General features: G+C 39.1%; 1 protein-coding gene across 1 annotated transcript in view; it reads left to right on the top strand.

The window, feature by feature from the left end:
• Positions 1 to 21,705, top strand: part of PTPRO (protein tyrosine phosphatase receptor type O) — a 158,272-nt gene that overhangs the window by 74,442 nt on the left and 62,125 nt on the right. The window contains exon 2 of the mRNA XM_050905772.1: positions 15,825 to 16,098. Coding sequence (XP_050761729.1) covers positions 15,825 to 16,098 — 274 coding nt within the window. The remainder of the gene's footprint in view (positions 1 to 15,824; positions 16,099 to 21,705) is intronic.

Genomic DNA, 21,705 nt, shown 5'->3' with positions numbered 1-21,705 from the left:
CAACTTCCTTGCTTCCTCCTTCTGCCAGAGATCACTGTAGCAGGAAAGAAGTCAAACAGCACGCTTAATGCAGATAATTACTTCCTGGATGGTATCGTTTTTCTTTTGGATATGCTGCCTGACAGTTAAAACCGCAAAGAAAAAAAAAAGAAAAAAAAAAGAAAGATCTGAGAGGTATTTAATTAAATCCCTCTTAAAAAAAATCTGTCTTACCAGGGCAAAATCCTTCTTATCATTTTTTTGTGTATGTAGAATCAATTAGTTATCACAGTTGTAACTTATTCTGCCCTTTGAGGAGTTTTGTTTGAATTATAATCATTATTCTATCTGTGCTCTTGGTCTTTCTCCCTAGATCCTCATTCTGAGCTGCTTTTGCAAAAGCATGCTGGAATTTCTTGGAATAAATAACATGAAATACTTAAAATGAAACAAAATAAAACCCACCACATAAGATGTGGATATCAAATATGTTCTTAAAAATGTTTTCAAAACAGAAGTTTGAATAAAATAACGTGCAAGTTTTTCAGCTTCAGGTAAAATACTTGAGTTCTATTAACAAATATAAATCAATGCTAACATCAGTGAGTTAGCCTAGTACGGAATCATGCTTTGGCCCATGGTATGGAAGTCATAAAGGCCAGATTTTTAGGTCTGTGAAAGTACAAATTAGTGCCGGTGGGATTTTCAAAAGCAAATATTTATATACTGGATCTGTAAAAACTTTCAAAAATCTCAGAGTGCTTTTCACCTGCTGCAAAAACCTCTGCCAGTACTTTGCCTAGCCATGAGGCCAAGTCAGAGTAATGTTGGAGTTAGCCACAGCGAGGGATGGCACACTTCTGAGACCATGTGTTGAGATCACAACTTCCCTGGGGTGAAATAAGAAAGGATGATCTTGCCATTAACCTGGCAGACTGGGACCCAAGGGGAACAGACTGGATTCACATTTGAATGGAAAAGGTGGCTTTGTTTCCATCCTCACATCTACAGTTAACAAACTGTGCTGTAGCAGGTGACAATGAGAATTGTAGGCATTTGATTTCAAGCTACATTCTTGCCAGATTGGACAACTGTTTTTTTCTGACCTGCATCTGAATGATAGCTACTGGCTTTTCTAGGACAGCTTAATAAAACAGCATGGTCTTTACTTTCCAACTTCTGTCTTACCATGTGTAGATGCAGACTGCTTATTGCTGGCAGAGACGTGTTTTTGTGTTGTTTGGAATTATTTGTAATGTGATTGTAGCAGGAGATTTCAACCAACAATGGGGCTCGTTGTAGGAAGTACAATTTTTTCTTTTGTTATTGTTTAATTTGATACGGAAGAAGGAGTTGCTCTGTTAGCCCTTGAAACTTACAGGTAACACAACAGCTTATGGGCTGAACAGGCTCCAAAGCGCTGTGCTGCACCAGGTGCAATACTGGAGTTAGTTTTTTTTTTTTTTTCTTAGAGCTGCAAAAGGAGAAAACTTTGATTATTAAGTGAAACAGGTATGATCTGGAATCTTTCTTTAGATCTCAAAATCTTCTGTTCTTCCACAAACTTCTTGTCAGGTTAGGGAACTAGCAATGGGGAGAGAGTCTGGGATAATAGCATCTTGTATCTCGTAGCGGTGTGAAGAGGAAAATTTTGAGGAGCTCAAATGTGTAAGTATGAGACACAGAGCCTTATCTTAAGGAAGGAAATTGTTACGTGCTCATAAAGATCTCTCTGAATTGCAAAACTGTCCAGGACTATAAAGATGTAGCTCTTTCATTTTATTTTTGCTTCTGCTTGCCTTGCTAACAATTGGTGTGGTGTGATTTTTTGATTTCACACTTGCTAATTGCTATATGTTTCAGGTGCACATGTCAGTTTTGTTTCACAGCAAGAGCCCTAATCATGAATGACTCCTCGTCGCTGCTGTGCACTTTCAAATCTATTCTAGGTTAGGCGAAAAAGTCACACGTTATGACAGTATGAAGCACTCAGAAAGAAGCCTGTTTTTATGACAGAGGTGAAGACGAGTTACACCGAGGCAGTGTATTGAGAGAATAATAGATCTCCCAAATCTGTATTCACCTGCACATGTTACTTTGTACATAATGGGACTTTCATCTGGCCCAAGGAATACAGGACAAATTATTTCACAAGGATGATATGTCCTTGTACTTTTTCTACGGTGAATTGGACACAAATAGATCTTCCATTACCATCACTCATGCACGTCTTTTTTTTCCCCTTTCAAGTAGAGACAAACAGGGGAAAAAAATCCAAGATTTCTCCAGCTTCCATTTTTACTGTGGCCGATACTAAGACACTCCTGCTCTTTGGAGCACGGTCTCTAGTGTTTGGGTCTAGTCTGTCTTATTTATGCAGACTTTCTGCACTTGTGTGCAACTTTATAAGGACATTGATGTTTTTCTCTTCCTGTTTTTTTTGCTATGCAAAGTGTGAGAACTGAATGAAGAGCTTACAGGGCTAATAATGAGAAAGAAGAATACTGTCAAATGGATTACAGTTTATTCATAAACATGCAAATACTTAATGCAAGTATGAATGTTTGCTTTCACACACATACCAGGAGAAGTATTTGCAACAGCAGAGATAAGCAGACCATGGCTAATTTTGTTACCATAGATAAATACATTTTTGCTTATAGGCTAACCTGTGGTAAGTGATTATGTTTATGATCCAAATCTTTGGGGTAATTTAAGCCAATCATTTTTACCTGGTGCTTGAAGCGAACTCAGAGTACGCACCCAGTCTGTTACTGCTGGTGTTTCATTAAGCTGTGGAGAAGCGGTTGCTTGCAAATGACTTTTGGTGCTGTGAGATCTAGGGAGTTCACAGTGCTGTTGGGTGATGAGTTTCTCCTCTGAAGTCTGTGGGGTGGACAGAAAACACAATGACAACACTGAGCCATAACTTTCTTCTGTGTGCTCTCAGTGCTCTTGGTAGACTTGAGAAATCATCACAAGAACATGCCTGGAGTTGCAATACTTAATATAACCTGTTGTCAGTTAGCCACAAAAAAACCCCCAATCAAACACCAAACTTTCTCCCTTCGCCGCTGCTTTAAATTTCTAAAGGCTGATGGGAAACAGCTTGGTCAGGAGCATACTTCTGTCCATTAAGTCTCCTGGCACCTAAGTTAGGTGGCAAAAATTACATCAGGAATAAACCTGGACTGAGAAACAACATTGTAGTCTGATGTTGATAGTAAAGGGGTTTCATTGCTGTATGGGCACACTGGAGTGGAAGTGGAGGAAAAACTGAATGATGTCAGTAAGGACCTGGTGGAGAATAAGTCAAGAATGTATATAAAATTTTAAAAAGCTATAAATAACTAACAGAAACCACTCATTTGGCTTGGTTACCAAACAGCTCCTATTGCCATGGGAGCTCAGCGCTGCCAGTGTGCATGTTCTTGCATCTTACTGCTGGGTAGGTCGTGTATGTACACGTGCATAAAGGACCATGCTCTGCAACTGGAGAGATTTAAAGGTGCACATTTGAGTTTTAAAAAAAATATATCTTGGTGCCCAGCTCTGATTTTTTTAAAGATCTTGTAGATACTTATCTATCTGCATTGTAAGACACCTACATAAATTTACAAAACTGATCTTAGTGACTTTTCATGGTCACATATATGCAGAAAGGACCACCTGAATTTTCATATTCTGAAGTACAGGCAAGTGTGCTCGCAGGAGGATCATGAAAAATGTTTTGGTTCAGTCAAAGAGCTGGGCAAGAGTTTACACAATATATTTATTGCTTGAATTTTGAGTGCAGGAATTGATGAGATAAGAGAGATTTGTATATTTGCATTGCAATTATTGAGAAATGACCATACTGAGACTGGCAAATGGCAGCCAGCCAACTAGACTAATATATTTTTTGCCTAGATTAATGTAATGCAAAATGACCAGCGCTTATGTATGGAAGCACCACTTGCTGTGAATTAAAGAAAAGGCAAAAAGTCCATGTCATCATCTCCATCCTTCCCTTTCACTGGCGACACAAATACTTCATAAAATGGAAGAAGAAAACAGCAACATAAACCAATACATGGTGAACTCATATCTAGAAGTTAACTAGAAAAGAAAATCATTGTCACTTTTAAACTATGCATCTTTTTATATGTCACAATGATAATATTATATATTGCATTGTCTAGTGCCCTGAAAGCTTTTTATATTGCCAATGAGTTAATGCTTATGAAATAAAGCTCAGTAAATATTTACTGTGGGGTATGTCTGGGAAAGGTCATGTTGACTCATTTAAGGTCATGCTGTTTATAAAATCATCCTTTTCAGAAGAGACAATAAAGGATTAGCATCCTGAGTTAAAATGAGGAAACAGTGTTCTAAAATTATATATATTTTTGTTTTACAGTGAATTCTACTTTAGTGAACAGACTTCCCATCGATAATTTCCACACACCCTTTTCTCAGCTTATTTTCATCTCTCAGTGTATTAAGCCTTCTCTTGCCTGGCTAGCCATTGTCATGCCTGGGGAAAAGCTCTTTCAGGTATTAAAAGAGAAATACATAAAAGAAAGCTAATGGCTAAAGTTTAATTCTAAAAATTCTGCATTCAAGGGGTTTGTAACTGCCAAACCAGCTAGAAATTTAATCTGTGTGCTCTCTGTACTATTACTGCTGAGCTACCTCAGCCTAAGATACTTGACTGATGAATGTATTTGTAAAGGTTTTTCTTCATCCCTGTTGGAATAATAATTTCTATGAAGAGAACACCAAACCTGCAGAACAGGGTTCTCAGCATCACTTAATGAACCAAGACTTTTATTATCCTTTGAATGACTTTTTAGCAACCTCACTTCATAAAAGACACAAAACAAATTAGAAGGAAGTTGCAGGGGTTTATTACTCTTTGGCAACTCAGGAAGAGAGACCTTGATCTCCTGATTGATTCTTGCACGCAGGGCCAGCCTTTGTCACATAGGCAAAGGATTTATGAACGTGCTTACATCTTTTGCTGAGTAGGACCTTTTGTATGCTTAAAGTTATATGCCTTGCTCAGTCATGGCCATCGTGTACTTTTATACTGCTGAAAAAGAGAATAGCTAAACAAAATTTAAACCTTATAGTATCAATTTAGACAAAAAAGATTAGGAGCCATAATACATAAAAATGGCAATACAAATCTGAGTTGCAGCTGCCATCATACCATACACAGCTGATGTTTCTGGTCTCATCTGACTCTTGATGTTTAAAAGGAAGGTGCACAGAGAGAGAAAAGCATCTGCAGAAGGCAGTTTGTTTAATCTTAAGTGGATAAATCAAATTCTTCAGATCCGTCTCTCCCTACAGAGTACAGAGGGAGCCTAGATGATGAGATTTGACCATATGCCCAATTTTTAGTTTGATAAAATGAAGCCAGATGAATCCCACACCAAGTACAGAAGTCTCAGCATAAAAGTTCTGACCAACATGTCATTAAGGTCTCCTCACTTTGAAGGTAACAAGATATTCAGTATTTTAGTTACACACACAGAAGTGTGCAGAACATTTAAGCAAATTCTTGTGATAGCACACAAGTGGATCCCAATGAAGGATAAATGTGGTGGCTGTGTATTAGAGCAGAAGTAGAAGGAATTATTATTTTCCTGATCTGGTAAACACAGTTGCAGAAGATTCTGCTTTGCCAGTTAAAGCCATTAAGCTGCTAGGAGAGGACATTGTACCAGCATTGTATCTTTCATGAAAGCCATATAACACTCAGTAACCTGGACTGTCATCCCTCTGATAGGCAACAGCAGTCTTTCTCCCCTGGCCAGTGTCTTCCTCTGGGCAGGTGGGGTGGCATGTGTTACATCTGAAAGGACTTCACCCCACAGCTGAGGATCCTGACTCCATTTCCTAAGCTCTTTGTATTCACTCCTCTCATTCACTTCCTTCAAGTCAACCTGTGGCAGCTGTACTAAAAACTAAATGCTTGATACGCTATGACCAAATAAATCTTGCTGGAGTTATCGCTGCAGGGGAAGGTGGCAGTGACAAGCTATGAGTTTTTGCAGCATTAGAGAGTTTGGTAGCACTCATGACTACCGAGCAGCACATTGCCAGCAGTAGTGTGATGGAGAACTCTTCTGTGGGTAGGAATTTATCAAATCGGTACAAATGGCTGAGCTGAGCCTAAAGCCACACTAGAAATTAATTGAAAATCAGGCTGTAGCAACAACTGAAATGTTCTGTGTGGATTTGCAATTGACCCTGTGCTGTACAGAGAATTACAGAGCTCGTGTCTTGCTAGTAATCAGGGAAATGGCACTGGCTGCTTGCCTCTCTTTGAGCATAGGTTGAGGAAAAAGCAAAAAAAACCCACAAAGCAAAACAACCAACCCCCCCAAAACCTGCATAGCAAATACTTTAGCAAGAAAAAAAAACATTCAGCCACAGGAACTATGTGTAAATAACATGAGAAAATCTCAGCAGGTTATCTGGTCAGCTCTTGCCGATTTAGAGAACACATGAACACAACAGGGTAATCAAACGGCAAAATATTAGGTTCCACTTGGATCTGAAAACAAAATAAGCCTGCACTTGAACCTGAGTAAGCAATCTTTCAGAGGATAGCCATAGCCACATTATGGTAATGGCTTGGGGCAGAAAGGTAGTAAGCATTTTAGAGTACCGAATAGGAAGATTGGTGATCTGGATTTAGACTTTTTTTTTCCTGACTATGCTATGGCTCCTGTGACCTTTGAAGAAAGAGTGGTGGGTGTTTGGGGATTTTTTTCTGGGGGCGTGATAGAAAAATGAGCACAAATAAGGCAGACCACTTGTTTAAGGTGAACTCCGGACCAAACTGAAGCCAGCAGCTTAGATGGGAACAAAACTTACCCCACTGCTTCTGAATTCTTCATGTCAGGAAAAGTGATTTGAAACAGAATTTTTTTTTTTTCTATTAATGGCTCCTTATTTCAAATTTCCAAACCTCTCTAGTAGTCTCGGAACATATTTGAAAAGAACAGAAGTTTTAAAAATATTTAAGAGCACTTTGGTGCCTAATTCCCTTTAAAATCACTTGGAGTTATGGAAAAAGGACTTAGACTCCTGGAATAGCCCCTACCTATAAGTTTATTCATTGCATCTAGTCTGTTCTCTTATTATAGATTAACACAAAGGGGAACAGAAAGTCTTGTTCTCTTCCACCATTTCCCACTAAGTTGCTTTGTGATTTCAAATGAATTGGATAACCACCTTGGTCTTGGATTTCTCAGATAAACGAAAACTCTAACTTCCTCCCAGCTGTGCTCTTTGTAGATAATGCAAATAGCAAAGCATTGCGTTCTGTCTTTAAGAACTAGATCACTTGTGCACACACGAAGGGCATATATACACCCTATCAATTCAAAAGGGAGGCATTTTCACTTTTGTAGTACCCGTAAGGCTCAGTCTCTACTGCTCCATCATACTCTCTGCCAGAGCATGTAAGACGAAGTTCAGCTGACACCAGTCCAGTCCAGTTCCTCTCAGCTGCACAGCAGTGGTGGAGCATGTCATGATCACAGTTTTCTCATGGTGCAACATCAGTCTTCAAGTTCTGTTAAGCATCAGGAATTTTCTGTGTGACTTTCTAATGTCACCTTTCAGCATCAGTAGCTTCTCAGAAGCTGTTTCAGCATCAGAAGCTTATATTACAGACTTCTGTCATTTGCACAGGTGAATCCACAATTTTGGAGCTGAAGTACTGAACAGCATGAATGAATTTGTCTTCATCATCCAGAAAACACATCTCCTCCAGTATTCCTTCTCATCTCCCATAGGGCACTTTGAAATGTAAGACACCTCAAAGATTGTTTAACACCATGGAAAGAGAGATTTCTTTCTAATAATCCAAGTTCTTCAAAATCCACATTCATTTCTTACTCTGCCTTCTCCTTCAGCAGTTTCCTGGGATGATCTGTTCCTCCTTTCCTCTATGATGGAGAGGGAAATGAAGTATAGTTGGATGTGTTTTGACCTGGAGACACTGTGCTGTGAAAGCACTTACTCTCAATAGATGGAGAATATGTACATTCTTAGGATAATATATATGTGGAGCATACTGTTCAATTAACTCCTGTTCCTAGAAAGTAATCTTTCTTTCCCTTTCCCCCTAACTTCTCCTTTTTGGAATTTAACAGAGGAACCACCTCACATGACCTTGTCTTCCCACCTGGCCTATGTACAACTCTGATCATTTTACATTTGTTCAGGTAGAAATTAGCTTTCACTGTTCTCCTAAAGACAGAGAACAAGTATTGACTGGAGAAGATCACTACAAGGGCCAGTTTGGTAGCACTAAGGGAATTGATCAGGCAAAGTAATATGTTTCCTGTGCCCTTTTTTGTTTTCTGTTATTCACATACAGGCTCAAGAAGGAAGATGCGTTTTAATTAAAGTACATGGTTCATCTGGCATGTGTATGTGTTTGGATATATCCACAAGGGATGGCTAAACTTTAATTGCAGAGGCTCCATAAAGGTCTCAGTTGGGGAAGGGGACCAAATTCATATTTTCCTTCAGAAGAATTATCCTTTTTGACATAATTTTAGTACTAAAGAGAAGCTAAAAATCTAGAGTGGAGAGAAACCAAACTATATCTGCCTGAGTGTGAATTCCTGTCGTATTTGGGGTATATACATGCAGTCAGGATCAATAATAGGGAGAAATGCCATCCATGAAGTTCTAACCTAGTTTTAAACTTTGTCAACATCAAGGCCTCTGGATCACTGTGCTTGGGTTTTGCCCTCTCCAGTTTGCACTAGAAAGATGGGATAGAAGTATATATTTAGCAATAGTTTATTAAATATTGGGTATGCTAACAAGGTGATACATAAAAGATATTAGCCGTACTGAATGCAAACATTTCTTTTTCACGTATTTAGCATTCTGGCATTTACTTAATGCTGTCATAATAGCAGTTGATAGTGTCAAGAAAGATTTCCTTCTAGATTATTAACTTCAGAATGGCAGCAAAACGTGGCGGACTGTACATACCATATTGGCGTCTGCTTAAAAAAACACCCTCATATTCTGCATTCATGTGCAGAGAGGGGCAAAAATACCTGTCCCTTTAAAACTGTCTCCCAGAGCAAAGAAATGTTGAGGCTCATTTATAAAATATGACCAGCAGACTGTTATTACTGGCTTTTTGAGATTGAGAATAGCAACAGTGCTGAGGACACTTTCATAGAGCAGAATGCCAGAAATGGTGTGTTAATCTGAATCAAACATCATAAATTATTGAGAACTGCTGCTTTTGTTATCTTTTCACTTCTTAAAATATTCCTTTTTGCATGGAAAATCTTGAAGGTAAGGGTTCCATTTCTCCCATGGAGTATTTCTTCCAAAGAGTATTTATTAAGGGAAGTTTTCTGTACAACCTGTGGAGAAGTGTAGATAAAAACAAAAGCCCCAGGAATAAATATCCTTATTTTCAAGAAGTCTTTACATTTTTGTAACAAGTCTGTAACATTTTTGTTCACACTCTTGAAGACCATTTCAAACAATCCTTTCCTCTTGCAGTCAACACTCGAGTCTGTGCTTGCTCCAGAATTCACTGGAACATGTGGATGTACTTTCTTCCCTAAATTCTGTAAGGATGACTTTGCTTTTTTTGTTAAAACTATAGGATATAATAATGATAGCCAGCAATTCCAAACAAGCCCTGGTGTGGGACAATTTCCACCCAGTCCTTATCTATGTTCAGAGAGGATCTTTCTCAGGTCATGGCTATGAGAACTGCTTTTTCTGAGACTGCTTGTATCTTTTTGTGAAACCATATCAGTTTCAGTCATATGAAATGTTTTTTTTATTGAGAGCCTTTGAAACAAGAGTAAAGAGACTGGATGTGGAACATAAACAGTGTAAGGTTTGATGTTGCAAAATTTAGCAGAAAATACTCTGTGAAGAGTATGAGCAGAAAGCTGTGAAACTAAGAAAGATACAGTATTGGGCTGAGCCAGATAATGCAGTAATGATGGAAGCAAGGTGGGAACCTGAAAGGTCATCTAAAGTAAAGATATAAGTATTGATTCATACTTCAAAATGCAGCTAAATTGTGTGAAACCAGAGTCTGTTGCCTGCTCTGGATGCTGACTTCACATTGCAACAGAAGGGAGTTTCATGGACCCCTCTTTTTTCTAGCTATAAAGGATTGGAAGTTGGCTGGGATCATCCTGTCCTGGTTTCAGCTGGGACAGAGTTAACTCTCTTCTTAGTAGCTGGTACAGTGCTGTGTTTTGGATTTAGTGTGAGAATAATGTTGATAACATGCTGATGTTTTAGTTGTTGCTAAGTAGCGCTTATCTTAAGCCAAGGACTTTTCAGTTTCCCATGCTCTGCCAGCAAGCAGGTGTGCAAGAAGCTGGGAGGAAGCATAGCCGGGGCAGCTGACCTGAACTAACCAAAGTGGTATTCCATACCATGGAACGTCATGCCCAGTATATAAACAGGGGGGAGTTGGCCGGGAGGGGCAGATTGCAGCTCAGGCATCGGTCAGCGGGTGGTGAGCAATTGCATTGGGCATCACTGGGTTTTTTTCTTTTTTTTTCCCCTCTTCTTTTTTTGTTATATTCCTTTTCATTACTATTATTATTATTATAATATTTCATTATTACTATTGTTAGTATTATATTTTACTTTAGTTATTAAACTGTTCTTATCTCAACCCATGAGTTCTATCTTCTTTCCTGATTCTCCTCCCCACCCCACTGGGAACGGGGTGGGGCGGGGAGTGAGGGAGCGGCTGCGTGGTGCTTGGCTGCTGACTGGGGTTAAACCACGACACATCCCAAAACTGTGACGTCTTTAGCCTGCACAGAGAGAGAGAGAGAGAGAGAGAGAATTGTTTAAAATAAATTACTAAAACAGTTTAAACAGGCCAGAATTTGACTCTGTTCCCTGCACAGTGACTCACATGAAACAATAAATTTCCAACAAGTGTGTAGTAGATTTATTGGAGACAAGATTCCAATTTCTGAATAAAATGAATGTTTACCATTTTTATTGTAATTGTTCTTCGGTATCATTTGTCATCATCAGAGGAAAAACATGCTAGGAAGCTGGTGCAAAACTACTGTGATGTGACTTTTATGCATGTTTTGCAATACTTATTTATTTTATGAAATTTCTTATGTGCTGTCTGTGGAGATACCACTGCAATACTATAGCAGAGGCCAAGATCCTGAAATCTGGATCCCAGTCCTATCTTTGTTATAAGGCTTGGACTTACTGCACCCAGTGACAGAGGACGGAAGGAATTTTACCAAGCTGGCAGTACGGACCATTTGGCTGTCCAGTGCACTTTCAAAAGTAATTCAGATCTCAGATGAATCCACAGGTACTTTGTCTGAAAAGGTCATCCTGGCTCTCAGTCATTCCATTGAAGTACCTAAGATTAAGTAAGATGAATGGTGGGGAGAACGAGTCATCGTGATTTAGAATGAAATTAACGTTATTGGCCACTGGAACAAAATATATCTGAATATATAGTAGAATCACTCACAAAAATAGCCAATATTTTATCCAAGAGGTCTGGGTATACTGTTCAATACTGTCTTGTAATATTTGCATTGATGTTATTTTTGACCACCATTATACAGTAGGTGATCATAACGGTACTTTTGCCCTAAGTAGTAGATCCTCATAGCTTTAAAATTTATTTCTGCTTTGGGATTTCAGATGCCTACTTTGAAAACTCTATGATACTTCAGGATTTACTCTATAAGAGCTGACAGGAGTCAGATTTGTTCAGGGTCTTTGTTCCACTTGCCTAGCATTAGATAACACGATGCAGTTACCAGTACTTTAATTTTACAGAGCTGATGAGCATCCACAGCTCCTCTTAAAGTCAGCAGAACATGTAACTACTTACGCTTCTGATAATTGGGTTCTGGCCCAATGTGTTTCAGAATGAGACATTCAAAAGTTAAAGTACATAAAATTAGTAGCTGTTTTGCAACTTTGATCTCTTCCTCATGTGTAAAACTCATACTGTTATAAGGAAATAAACTGAGGATACAGACTTCTGAAAAGAGAACTCTGAGCTCTGCTGCACACCATTTGTTTTCCTATTACTCTTTGGATGTTGTTTATTTGACATGTTGTGTACCTCCTTGCCTCCCCCTCCTTTTTATTTTAATTGGGACCTGGTTATTGGCTGGAAATTCCACTAGCATGACTCATCCCTGCACTGGAAATGACTGTCAACAGGCATCACATTGTGGGATTTAGTTCCCTCCTCCCCCCCTTTTTTTTTCTAAGTAAGTGCTTTATCGTGGCACGAGCTTGTAATAATAAACTAGGAAGGAAGTTGGAGCTAATCATTTGGTTCTGAATGCACAAGCCCTGCCAAATTTCCCCACAGGCATGAAACAGCCGCTCAAGCTGTGACACCAGCAAATTAAATCCTGGAGGTAGCTGACCAGAAGTAATGAAATGTGTATTTACCATTCTGATGCTGTCAGTCCTAAGACACACTGGCTTTACAATCTGGTTAAGTGGGGCATGTTTGTCACTTCCAGTGGTGCTTAGAAAAAATACTCAGGTTTTTCCCTAGCTGCCTTCTCAAAATCACAAGCCCAGTGCTGGCTGGTAACCCTCACCTCATACAACATGAAGAACAGGATGCCCGGAATGGTCTGTTCCTTTAAAATACTGTCAAAGCAAAATCCATATCCCAAAGGAGATAAGTGATCTCATCTTATGACATGTTAATTGCCAAGCCTTTTTATTCATCCTTTAGCTGCCACTTCATTCTATAAACCAAACCTTAGAGCTGAAATGAAAGGATAAAAGTTATTTCAGGAGCTGATGGATAATAAACAACAGATGCCTCCCACAAACCATGTGTCCTGTGCATGCAGCAGTTTAAAAGCCTGGGCACGTACAGGTGTGTGGCAGAGGGTCACATAATCACTGAAAAGAATAGGTACCACTCAAGAGATGGATGCATTATGCAGGTGGGCACAGGCATGGGATGGATGAGCCACACAGCTACTAAAGAGATGTCACTCAAAAAATGCCTGTGCATCATGGCAGCAGTGGTTCAAAAGCATCTGGAGGCCCACAAAGGAGGGAGGCTATCATTTCACAATCCCCACATGCTTAGGAGATAAAGGACTCAGAAAAAGTTATTTTCCCCAGTTAGGTGTTGTCATAGGTAACAATAGCATATGTCTGAGAGGTTTCTATGTATTTAGCTAGCAGAGGCATGTTATGTTAATTGTGTGAGAACTATTGAAGAAGGTTAGTGGATCATTTGCTGAATGGTACTTGCTGTGAATTCAAGAAAACATTGTGAGGGGAAAAATGAAAGTATGGTCTTCAACATGGTTAATACAATACCCATGGAAGAATCAAAGAATAAAATCACACCCTATATGAGCAGTCTCTGAAAGCATCTAATTATATTCTAGGAATGTCTATAACTCTGCAATTATATGCTTAATTTCCAGCTGTACTTGATTAACATCACAAATGATTTATAATACCACCAAACAGAAGGAACTTGCTTTGAACTGTTTGTTGGCACGTATAAATTGGTTGGGCTCTTTTGTCTGTCTCTTCATAGCAAGGTAGGCACGTTGAGTTACTACCGTGCAATTCAGTGGCAAAGCCGAGGGAAGACTACAGTAGTTTTAGAGATAACACTGTTCCCTTTCCTCTGGTGAAGCATTCAAATGCAAGTCTGTGGAAGGTCAAAACCCACTGACTTCTATGGGATTATACATGCACTTCAAGCTTAATATGTAGAAATAACCTTGCTGAATCAGGTGTGTCTTTCCTTGCTTGGTCTTGGAAGACAACCATGCTTTCTGTGATAGAATAGCACACATGCTTCTGGAAAGTCATTCCGGGGGTGCCTTCCTTCTCCTGTCTTCGCACGTCGGGAGAGCTGAAGTAGGAATCATTCCACATTTTCTTAGTGCGAGGAGAATGGGGAGGAAGAAGGACAAGAGAACCTCTCCTTGTTTTTGACCAGATCTAAACATAATCCCCAGTTAAAGGTTTGAATCTGTGTGGATCCAAATGCTGGATCAGGATTTAAGGCAAAATACAAACACTTGAAATGTGGTATTTTGATCTGCTCAAGAGTAAGCCTGTTGAATTCAGCTGAGGCTAAGGAAAACACATGGAAGCTTTTGCATAATTGTAGTCTTACATTGTAAACTTTTTGGAGCAATCACTCTGCCATCTGTGAAAAATTACCCAGACTTCCACACCAAAGTATTCACCCGTTGATAACATTGGCTTGTATCATTTTAGCAACTTAAACGTCATTTTTAAAAAGACTAATCAAAGCAAACCTCAAAGCAGCTGAAGTTGCATTGCTTCTATTTTTAATCTCAGGCTTGAAGCTGTCTAGACTGGTTATCCTATTTGGGCTGGACTTATTGTACACTTGTTACCTTGTTCTCATGTTGGGTCAGATGAGTGGGTGTTCTTAGGTCCTTTCTTCTCAAGCCTATAGTTTTGCCTATAGGGTGATATGACCTTAGGTGCACTGTTGAAATTTCAAAGCCCATTGATAAACTACTGTTATTTAAAATCTTACAGTCCTAGAACCAATTCTTTGTTCTTGGGGGGTTTTTTTGGTTTTTTGAATGCCAGGAGTTGGCAACACCATATGTGTGAATTCCAAATAGGGAGCCTGGCTCCTGCAGCATAAATCCAAAAAAGATTATTCTCATGGAAGAATCCCCACTAAACAAAACTACAAGAAGACAGGAGGTAGCCAAGCTAGAATTAATCTCTGAAGGAGGTGTCTAGCTCTTTGGTACAGGAACAACTTGACTGAATGAGTAAGTTGCAAACTAGCCATGGTTACCTACTCTGCCTTCCAAATAGAGCTCTCAGCCTGTGAAATATGAAGGAGAAAAAGATACCATGGAGTTGGGAATTGAAAAGATCAGATATTAGTTTTCACTGCCGGTAAAAAAATTCTAAGCAGCAGTGTAGCCTAATAAACAAAAAGGCAACTCTTAATGTAAGCTTGAACTTTTCCTTCTCATTAATTACCATGAATCTGTTTTGAAATTCCTGTAGAGAACAAGTGCTTCTTGCTGACAGCTGGTTTGCAATTAATAAAAAGGAAAGTGTTTTCAGCTGGCAATGACTTAACATGCTCATGATATATGAAAACAAGGTTAAATTGCTCCTTTCTCTCTACTACTAATAAAAGAAATATTGAAAATTAAATGGTGTAGTTTAGGAAATGAAAAGTACCAACCAAAGCCATGGACATAGTTCTGAGAGCTGCTTATCACCTGGTACTTGCTGGAACGGGCATGTTTGGAAAAGCTTAGTCAGTGCCAAAGATTATTCTTCAGTTGCAAGCTTTCAGAATATGTTGCATTGAAGAATATATGATCCTGTTTCTTCAAGATAAAGGAGTCTTGATTTAGTTATCTCTTTTTAGGGATTTAAATGACTTACACTTTGTGGCTTTACTGGAAATCCTCTTGCCCCTGATACCCTTTTTAATATCAACCTTCCTCTGCTCTACTCCACCTTCCATCAGGAAAGAATGGCGGAGGCTTTGTTCCTCGGGATGTAAGGGATGGAGTAGCCAGAGCATCAGAAAGCACACAGCAGGAACCAGCCTCTGCTGCAGAGAGACTGGCCTGATAATCAGATGCCTGTGGACTTTGGCTGACTGTGAATTGTATTCTGATATAATTGCTACAGTTTGATGTTAACTCTCTTGCAGAATATGAAACGTAACTTTATCGCAAATATAACATGACTATCCTATGAATACCAAGGGAGATAGATAAAAGTGAAATAATAGATTTTACTTCAGCAAAGTCTTTATTCTTGTCTTGTAGAATGCAGAACCTTTCCAAGTTACTGTCCGAGAAGACAATTGTATCATTGTCTCCCTGGAAGCATCTGATGTGGTGAGCTCATCCTCTGTATATGTTGTGAAGATAGCTGGAGAATCCAAGAACTACTTTTTCCAGTTCGAAGAATTCAATAGCACTTTACCTGCCCCTGTGGTTTTTAATGCCAAATACCATGGCCTATATTACATAGTAACTCTGTTGGTAGTGAACTCAAATATGGTTTCCAAGTCAGCAAGATCAATCACTGTGTTAACCAGTAAGTAACACCTTATTCTTTTTTTCTTCTGTTTCTTCTCTTTGTGTGTGTTTTTTTTCCCCAGAAGTTCTTCTTGTGGAGAAGGTTGGGTGGGGTTTTTTTTGTTTTCAATAGGTCCTCCCTGTGTGTAGATGAATCCCTGTGTGAGAACAGTAGGGAAGATGTGTTGAAAAGGCTTGTGAGTGAAAATTCATAAGTTCTGGGCAAGAAGAAAGGGACAGCTGTGGGTTTCCCCTGGCTGACCCTACTTGAACACTGACTGGAGAGGTTTAACATACTAAAATAAGTGTGATGGATGAACCTCCTTTCCAAATATTCTTCCTAAACCCTTTGAACCAGGAGTTCAAAAAATCTAGTAAAAGGCATAAAAAGTGTTGACTGACATTTCAGTGTAAGCACTCCTATTACATGGTGAGGTATATTCTGTTTTAAATATTATAACGATGTTCTTTGATTGCTAATATATTGAAGCAGTACTAAACTTGGAAAGCAGATAGTAGTCACCAAAACCATGTGTTTCTGCCAGTACAGCTGAAGGTTTTTGTGATGGAGACCATATTTGTAGTAGTCTGTCTCTTACTATCTCCAGGTGCATTGATCCTGGGGGAGAGGTGTGATTTTGTTTGCTCTGTCATCATGCGAAGCACCACAGATTTCTGTGTGATTCCTGCCATATTTCTGGCTCTGCTGTTGCTCCAGAACTGTTTCCATGTGCCAGCCTGAAAACAATTTGTAGAATATAAAATGATTTCTTCATCTGGAAGACAGATTCAAGAAAAGACAGACAAAAAAATTATTTGGATGGAGCAAAACCAATTCCCAGATTTTTTTTTTTTTTTTTTTTTCTAAATGGCACCTTGGAATCTATGGACAGTTTTAGTTGGCTTGCAGATGAGGAATGGTTATGATTTTGTGTACTTACATTATTCTGTCAATGAGAAAATGCCATCCACTGTAATAACATTCAAAGCATATTACAGTAGCTTCATATATTACTGAGTGAGGTGCTTGAAACTTAGGAGTAACCAGATTTTACGTCATCTATACATTCTTCAGCCTTTCCTTGTGTGCTCAAGTTGTGCCCTGATGAGGACAACAATGAAGGGTCCTGTGGGAAAAGTAACATGTCGTTGGGTAATGCAAGTCTTTCATAAGGCACATGTGCAAGAACATCCATGTGTAGTGAACAATTTAAGGGTTCAGAGGCAGCCTGAATTTCCTTTTCTTTGGCTGCTTTAACCTTGCAGACAAAGTAGTAATTCTAATCCAATTTTCTATTTTATGGTTTGTTTGTTCTCTTAAAAGAAAATAATGGAAGCATCAGGTGTCATATACAACTGAAAAAAATGCCTCTCTATGCATTTCGAGTGGGTTTTGAAGGCTGCACTTGCAGTTGTGCAGCAGGGCTCATTGCTGTTTGATTTCCGGAGCCCATGAGGGTCACTGGTAGCAGGAGAAGGTGTGATCCAGGATGGCAGATGGCGCACACACTCCTGTGCAGGGGATCTCTGAAGGAAGAAGGGAGCCAGTGTCGCTTAGTCCATCAAAGCCAGCCCCAGACTTCCCATTTCTGGCTCGGGGGATTTCCACAAGATGTTCCCGAAAGAGTGGGAGGCTGACAGCTCCAAGGGGCATATCCCACATCACTTTCCTTCCTCCAAGGCTTGACAGTGTCCTTTCCAATGGAAAGGATCCCACCCCTTTTCACCACCTGTCTTATGCGGGTGCGCTGGCAGCATCTCAGGATTTCCTGCTGTGGCCTCTACTGCTCACCCAGACCTTGGCAGGACCAGTGATTTTGGCAGTCGGCCAGTGCTGCTTGGGGAGCTCACGTAACGAAAAGGGAACAGCGAGTTTCACTGGTTTTGTCTCAACAGAAAGACAACCAGGTTCATGGAAAAGTAACGGCATTGCTGCGGGCAGCATTGAAGGATGCTGTACTGAGCACTAAAAGTATGCTGTAAATTGTGAGCTTCACAAGGGAGAGGGCCCAGTCTCCTTCCCAGTATTTTCTGTCAGGCAGACTGATGAGTGCTAGCTTTCATGTAGCAGTCTCAGCTACTAAGATAGCTCATCTTTTGGACCACGAGGCTACAGGAATGAAAGTAAGTGTGGTATGAAAAGACAGTGCGGCAGGCTGGGCTTTTTAAGGTATATTTCAGTACAGTGCTTTTGAGAAGAGATCTTAAAACTCATGTAGTGACCACTGGCTTCTACAAAACTGCATGAGGTGATAGTTGGTTTTCCTTTTCTTTTTTAATTTTTCCTTTTATTGGTATTGTCCACTGCCTGTTTTACATCATTTTCTGACTACTAATTAACTTGATTTTTTTGGCAGACAATAATTAGGATAGATTCATATTTTTCTTTATGCTATATGCTCTCTCTGCCTGTTTAACATTCTTAGTTTATTTTAACCATGCAAAGACATGTAACTATCTGATTTATTCCATCTATATCTTACACATGAAAAAATGGCACATTGCAACTAGCTTCCAGGACCAAATTAATTCCTGTTCTAATTTCATTGGTATCAAGAGAGCTTTACCAGTGGCAGATTGGCCCCATTCGTTAGGCTGCCACAAGATAAATCAAGCAGGATAGCCAGTGATGCCAATGTGGTTATTCCCAAGGCTGTACTTTGATATTTCACAATAGTTTTCTGGGATCTCCTGATGTCTGCAAAGGAGTCTGTACAGGGAAGTGCAGTCTTTCAGCTTGGCCATAAGCTGGAGATCTGAGTTTCACACAGAGCAGTGTGTATCCATATTGCGTATGTCAAAACAAGAGCAAGGTCCTTCAGAGAGATTGCCTACTTAGAAATTCAGTGAGAGTCATGAAAGGCCTCTGCTTTCCAATGGTATATCTTGATGACATTTCCTTTCTCCTATTCACATCCCTCAGTGATGTGCTGCTTCTCAGCATGTTGGCAAGGAAAAGGTATGTCTCTTCACAGGTTGAAACTTCATCCCATTTAAGTCAGAGAAGACTTTTATTTTACCCCTTAAAAGTTTCTGTCCAGAAAAAACAGATTCCTCAAAAAAAAAAGATTTAAAAGCTAACAAAATATAGATTTTATACATTATATATATGCATATGTAATTATATATATGTAAATATAAATACATATAAATATATGTGTGCATAAATATGTACATATAAAAATATAAAATATCTTAACATTATATAAATATACATATATGCAAGTATGTATGCATGCATGCTAGCATTTGGAGCTTCTATTGTTAATTTGGGCCTTCTCTACAAGATTGAACAGTTTATTTTCTGCTTGTCTCTGACTGGAATCATTTCAGGGCTTTCTCATGTTAATTGAAACACCACAAACTATAGAGTTTCCTTGTTTAGGTTCTGTAGTCCAGATTGTTGTAAGGCAAAGTATGAGCTGTTTGTTGCAACATTTCTTCTCAGAGCCCAAGGATTTTGTCAGCTTGAGCACAGCCCACATCCTTGCATTGCTTCCTGAGCTGGGACATTAGAAGGACGAGATGAACAGGGTGCTTTCAACTCTTAGATAGGAAACCTGTAAAATAGAATTTGAGCACAAAATAGCACTTCTGATTCTGTAGCAAAGCTGTGTTCAGCAAATTGGGCTCAGTACTTCACTGAAGGAGAAAAACTGAAACCCTGATCACTTATTATTAAAGATCCCTGTGATGGTTTTCACAGGAATAGATATGTGAATCTTGCCATCCTGGCCAGATTCCTGTGAGTGAAGTTGTGTTCTGCCTATCAAAATGACCTTCCTTCCTGTTTTCAGTCTGAACAAGGTTAGAAGTAGTTCTGGTATCTAACACAATTATTTCAAGCCTGCTTTCTTCTGCTCTTGGAGTTTTGGCTTTTCAATGCGAGTGCAGTAACTCCAGAATTTATATAATTAATTTAGTGTTTTGCAATATTTGAAAGAAAGTTCCACCTTATTACTAATTAGTTTTAAAGTAGTTTATGAGAGAATAAAGAGCACGGATGTAAAATCAGTGACTGAAATTCTCACTCATCCTCCATTTTCCCAGCTTGAAGCCTTGTTTTATTCTTCCCAGGGTGACTCATACCCATATAGCTTTTTTTTTTCAAATTCACAGTCAATTTTTGTTATGAAGGAAAGAATGTTTGTACATTTGAAGGAATGGGGAAAGCAGTATATTGCAAAGTTATTGTGTGCTGTAGGAAAAATATATCTCTGCTGGGAATTGGAGAAATCAGGATCTCAGGATCTCTGAGGGTAATTAAGAGCAGCTCTGCTTGATTTTTATTGTAGCTTATGATTAGGAGTTTTGAGTGGTAAATGTCTCATTGTTTAGAAAGCTGATGATTCCTTACATAAATCACTGTACAATATATTCCCTTTAGGGAGAGTTCTGCCTCTGTGTCTTCTACAAAAAATATTCTCCTCAAGAGACCAACGGGCTTGCTGCCTGGGCCTCTGATCTCTTCAGCTCTCAGAACGTAATTGGCATTAGACCTAGTTAACGCTCAGTTGTCATTGTGCCAGATGCTGCAGGAAGTGATTCAGCAGGTCGAATCCTTTCCTCTGGCTCATTAATGGATCAGAGCTGTTGAAGTAGGAGCTTCAGAGGTTTTTTTCCAATGAAATGTAAAACTTAAGCCCTTCATGTTCTTCTTTCTTAAAGCATGACATGGCACATCTTTAAAAAGGCTGGTTATCCGTGGCAGCCCTGATTTTGAAACGTAACTCAGAAGAACATCTAGGCCTATTAGTGCTCAGCTTTCCCCAACAAACAAATCATGTTATCCCCTTTTTAAGGTGAAAAAAACCCTCCATCAGAATCAAAGAAACAAGAGGAACTGCAACCATATGATTTCCTGCCATGATTTCCATTGAAAGGCTCATCTAAAGTATTGGTCTAAATCTGTTAAAGAACAACAAATACACCTTTGTTCTTGTGACATTATTTTTTAGTTTGTATCGTCTTTTTATTTGTCATCTTATGTGGGCATCTAGAAATTGCAGTATATACCATCATTGCTCAGATACTACTTTCACTTACATTCCATTCCCCTTTCATAAGCAATAGCATATGGTATCTCTATTATCTACCATAAATTTGAACATCATGTTCCTAAATTATTAAACAGCACCTTTTTAATCTCAAAAATGGTTGCTTTTTAGCAAGAGATAAAACGATCCCTAAAGTTTATAGCATAATGGAAGCTTTACCCTGGCTACGACTTACTCCCAGTAACTACATAGATACGTAAATAGTGTCATCCTAGGGAGAAAATGACATAATTCACAACTTCCTCATGTGAATAAAGGGAATTACCCATGGGAGTTAGGTCACTCCATTAATGGGGCTTCTTTTTTATAAAAGTCACAATATGAAGGTAAATCGTGATTAATTTGGGTTTGAGTGTGAGAAGCAAGCGAGTTGATCTCAGTCCCATTTCAACCACCCACATGTAATACTACATCAAACCTACCACAGTAATCAATCATTAATTCAATCTGTAGAGTGACTCCATCTACAAATATTAAAACCAAATTGATTTGGACTGGAATATGGTACTTATTTTCAATGTACTTCCCCCCGCCCCCCGAATTGCAAATGTTAATGTGTCTGGCACAAA

The sequence above is a fragment of the Gymnogyps californianus genome, chromosome 1 (genome assembly GCF_018139145.2).
Source record: "Gymnogyps californianus isolate 813 chromosome 1, ASM1813914v2, whole genome shotgun sequence".
NCBI classification, from domain to species: Eukaryota; Metazoa; Chordata; class Aves; order Accipitriformes; family Cathartidae; genus Gymnogyps; species Gymnogyps californianus.
The sequence above is the reverse complement of the archived record's forward strand: the minus strand, read 5'-3'. Positions and strand labels throughout refer to the sequence as shown.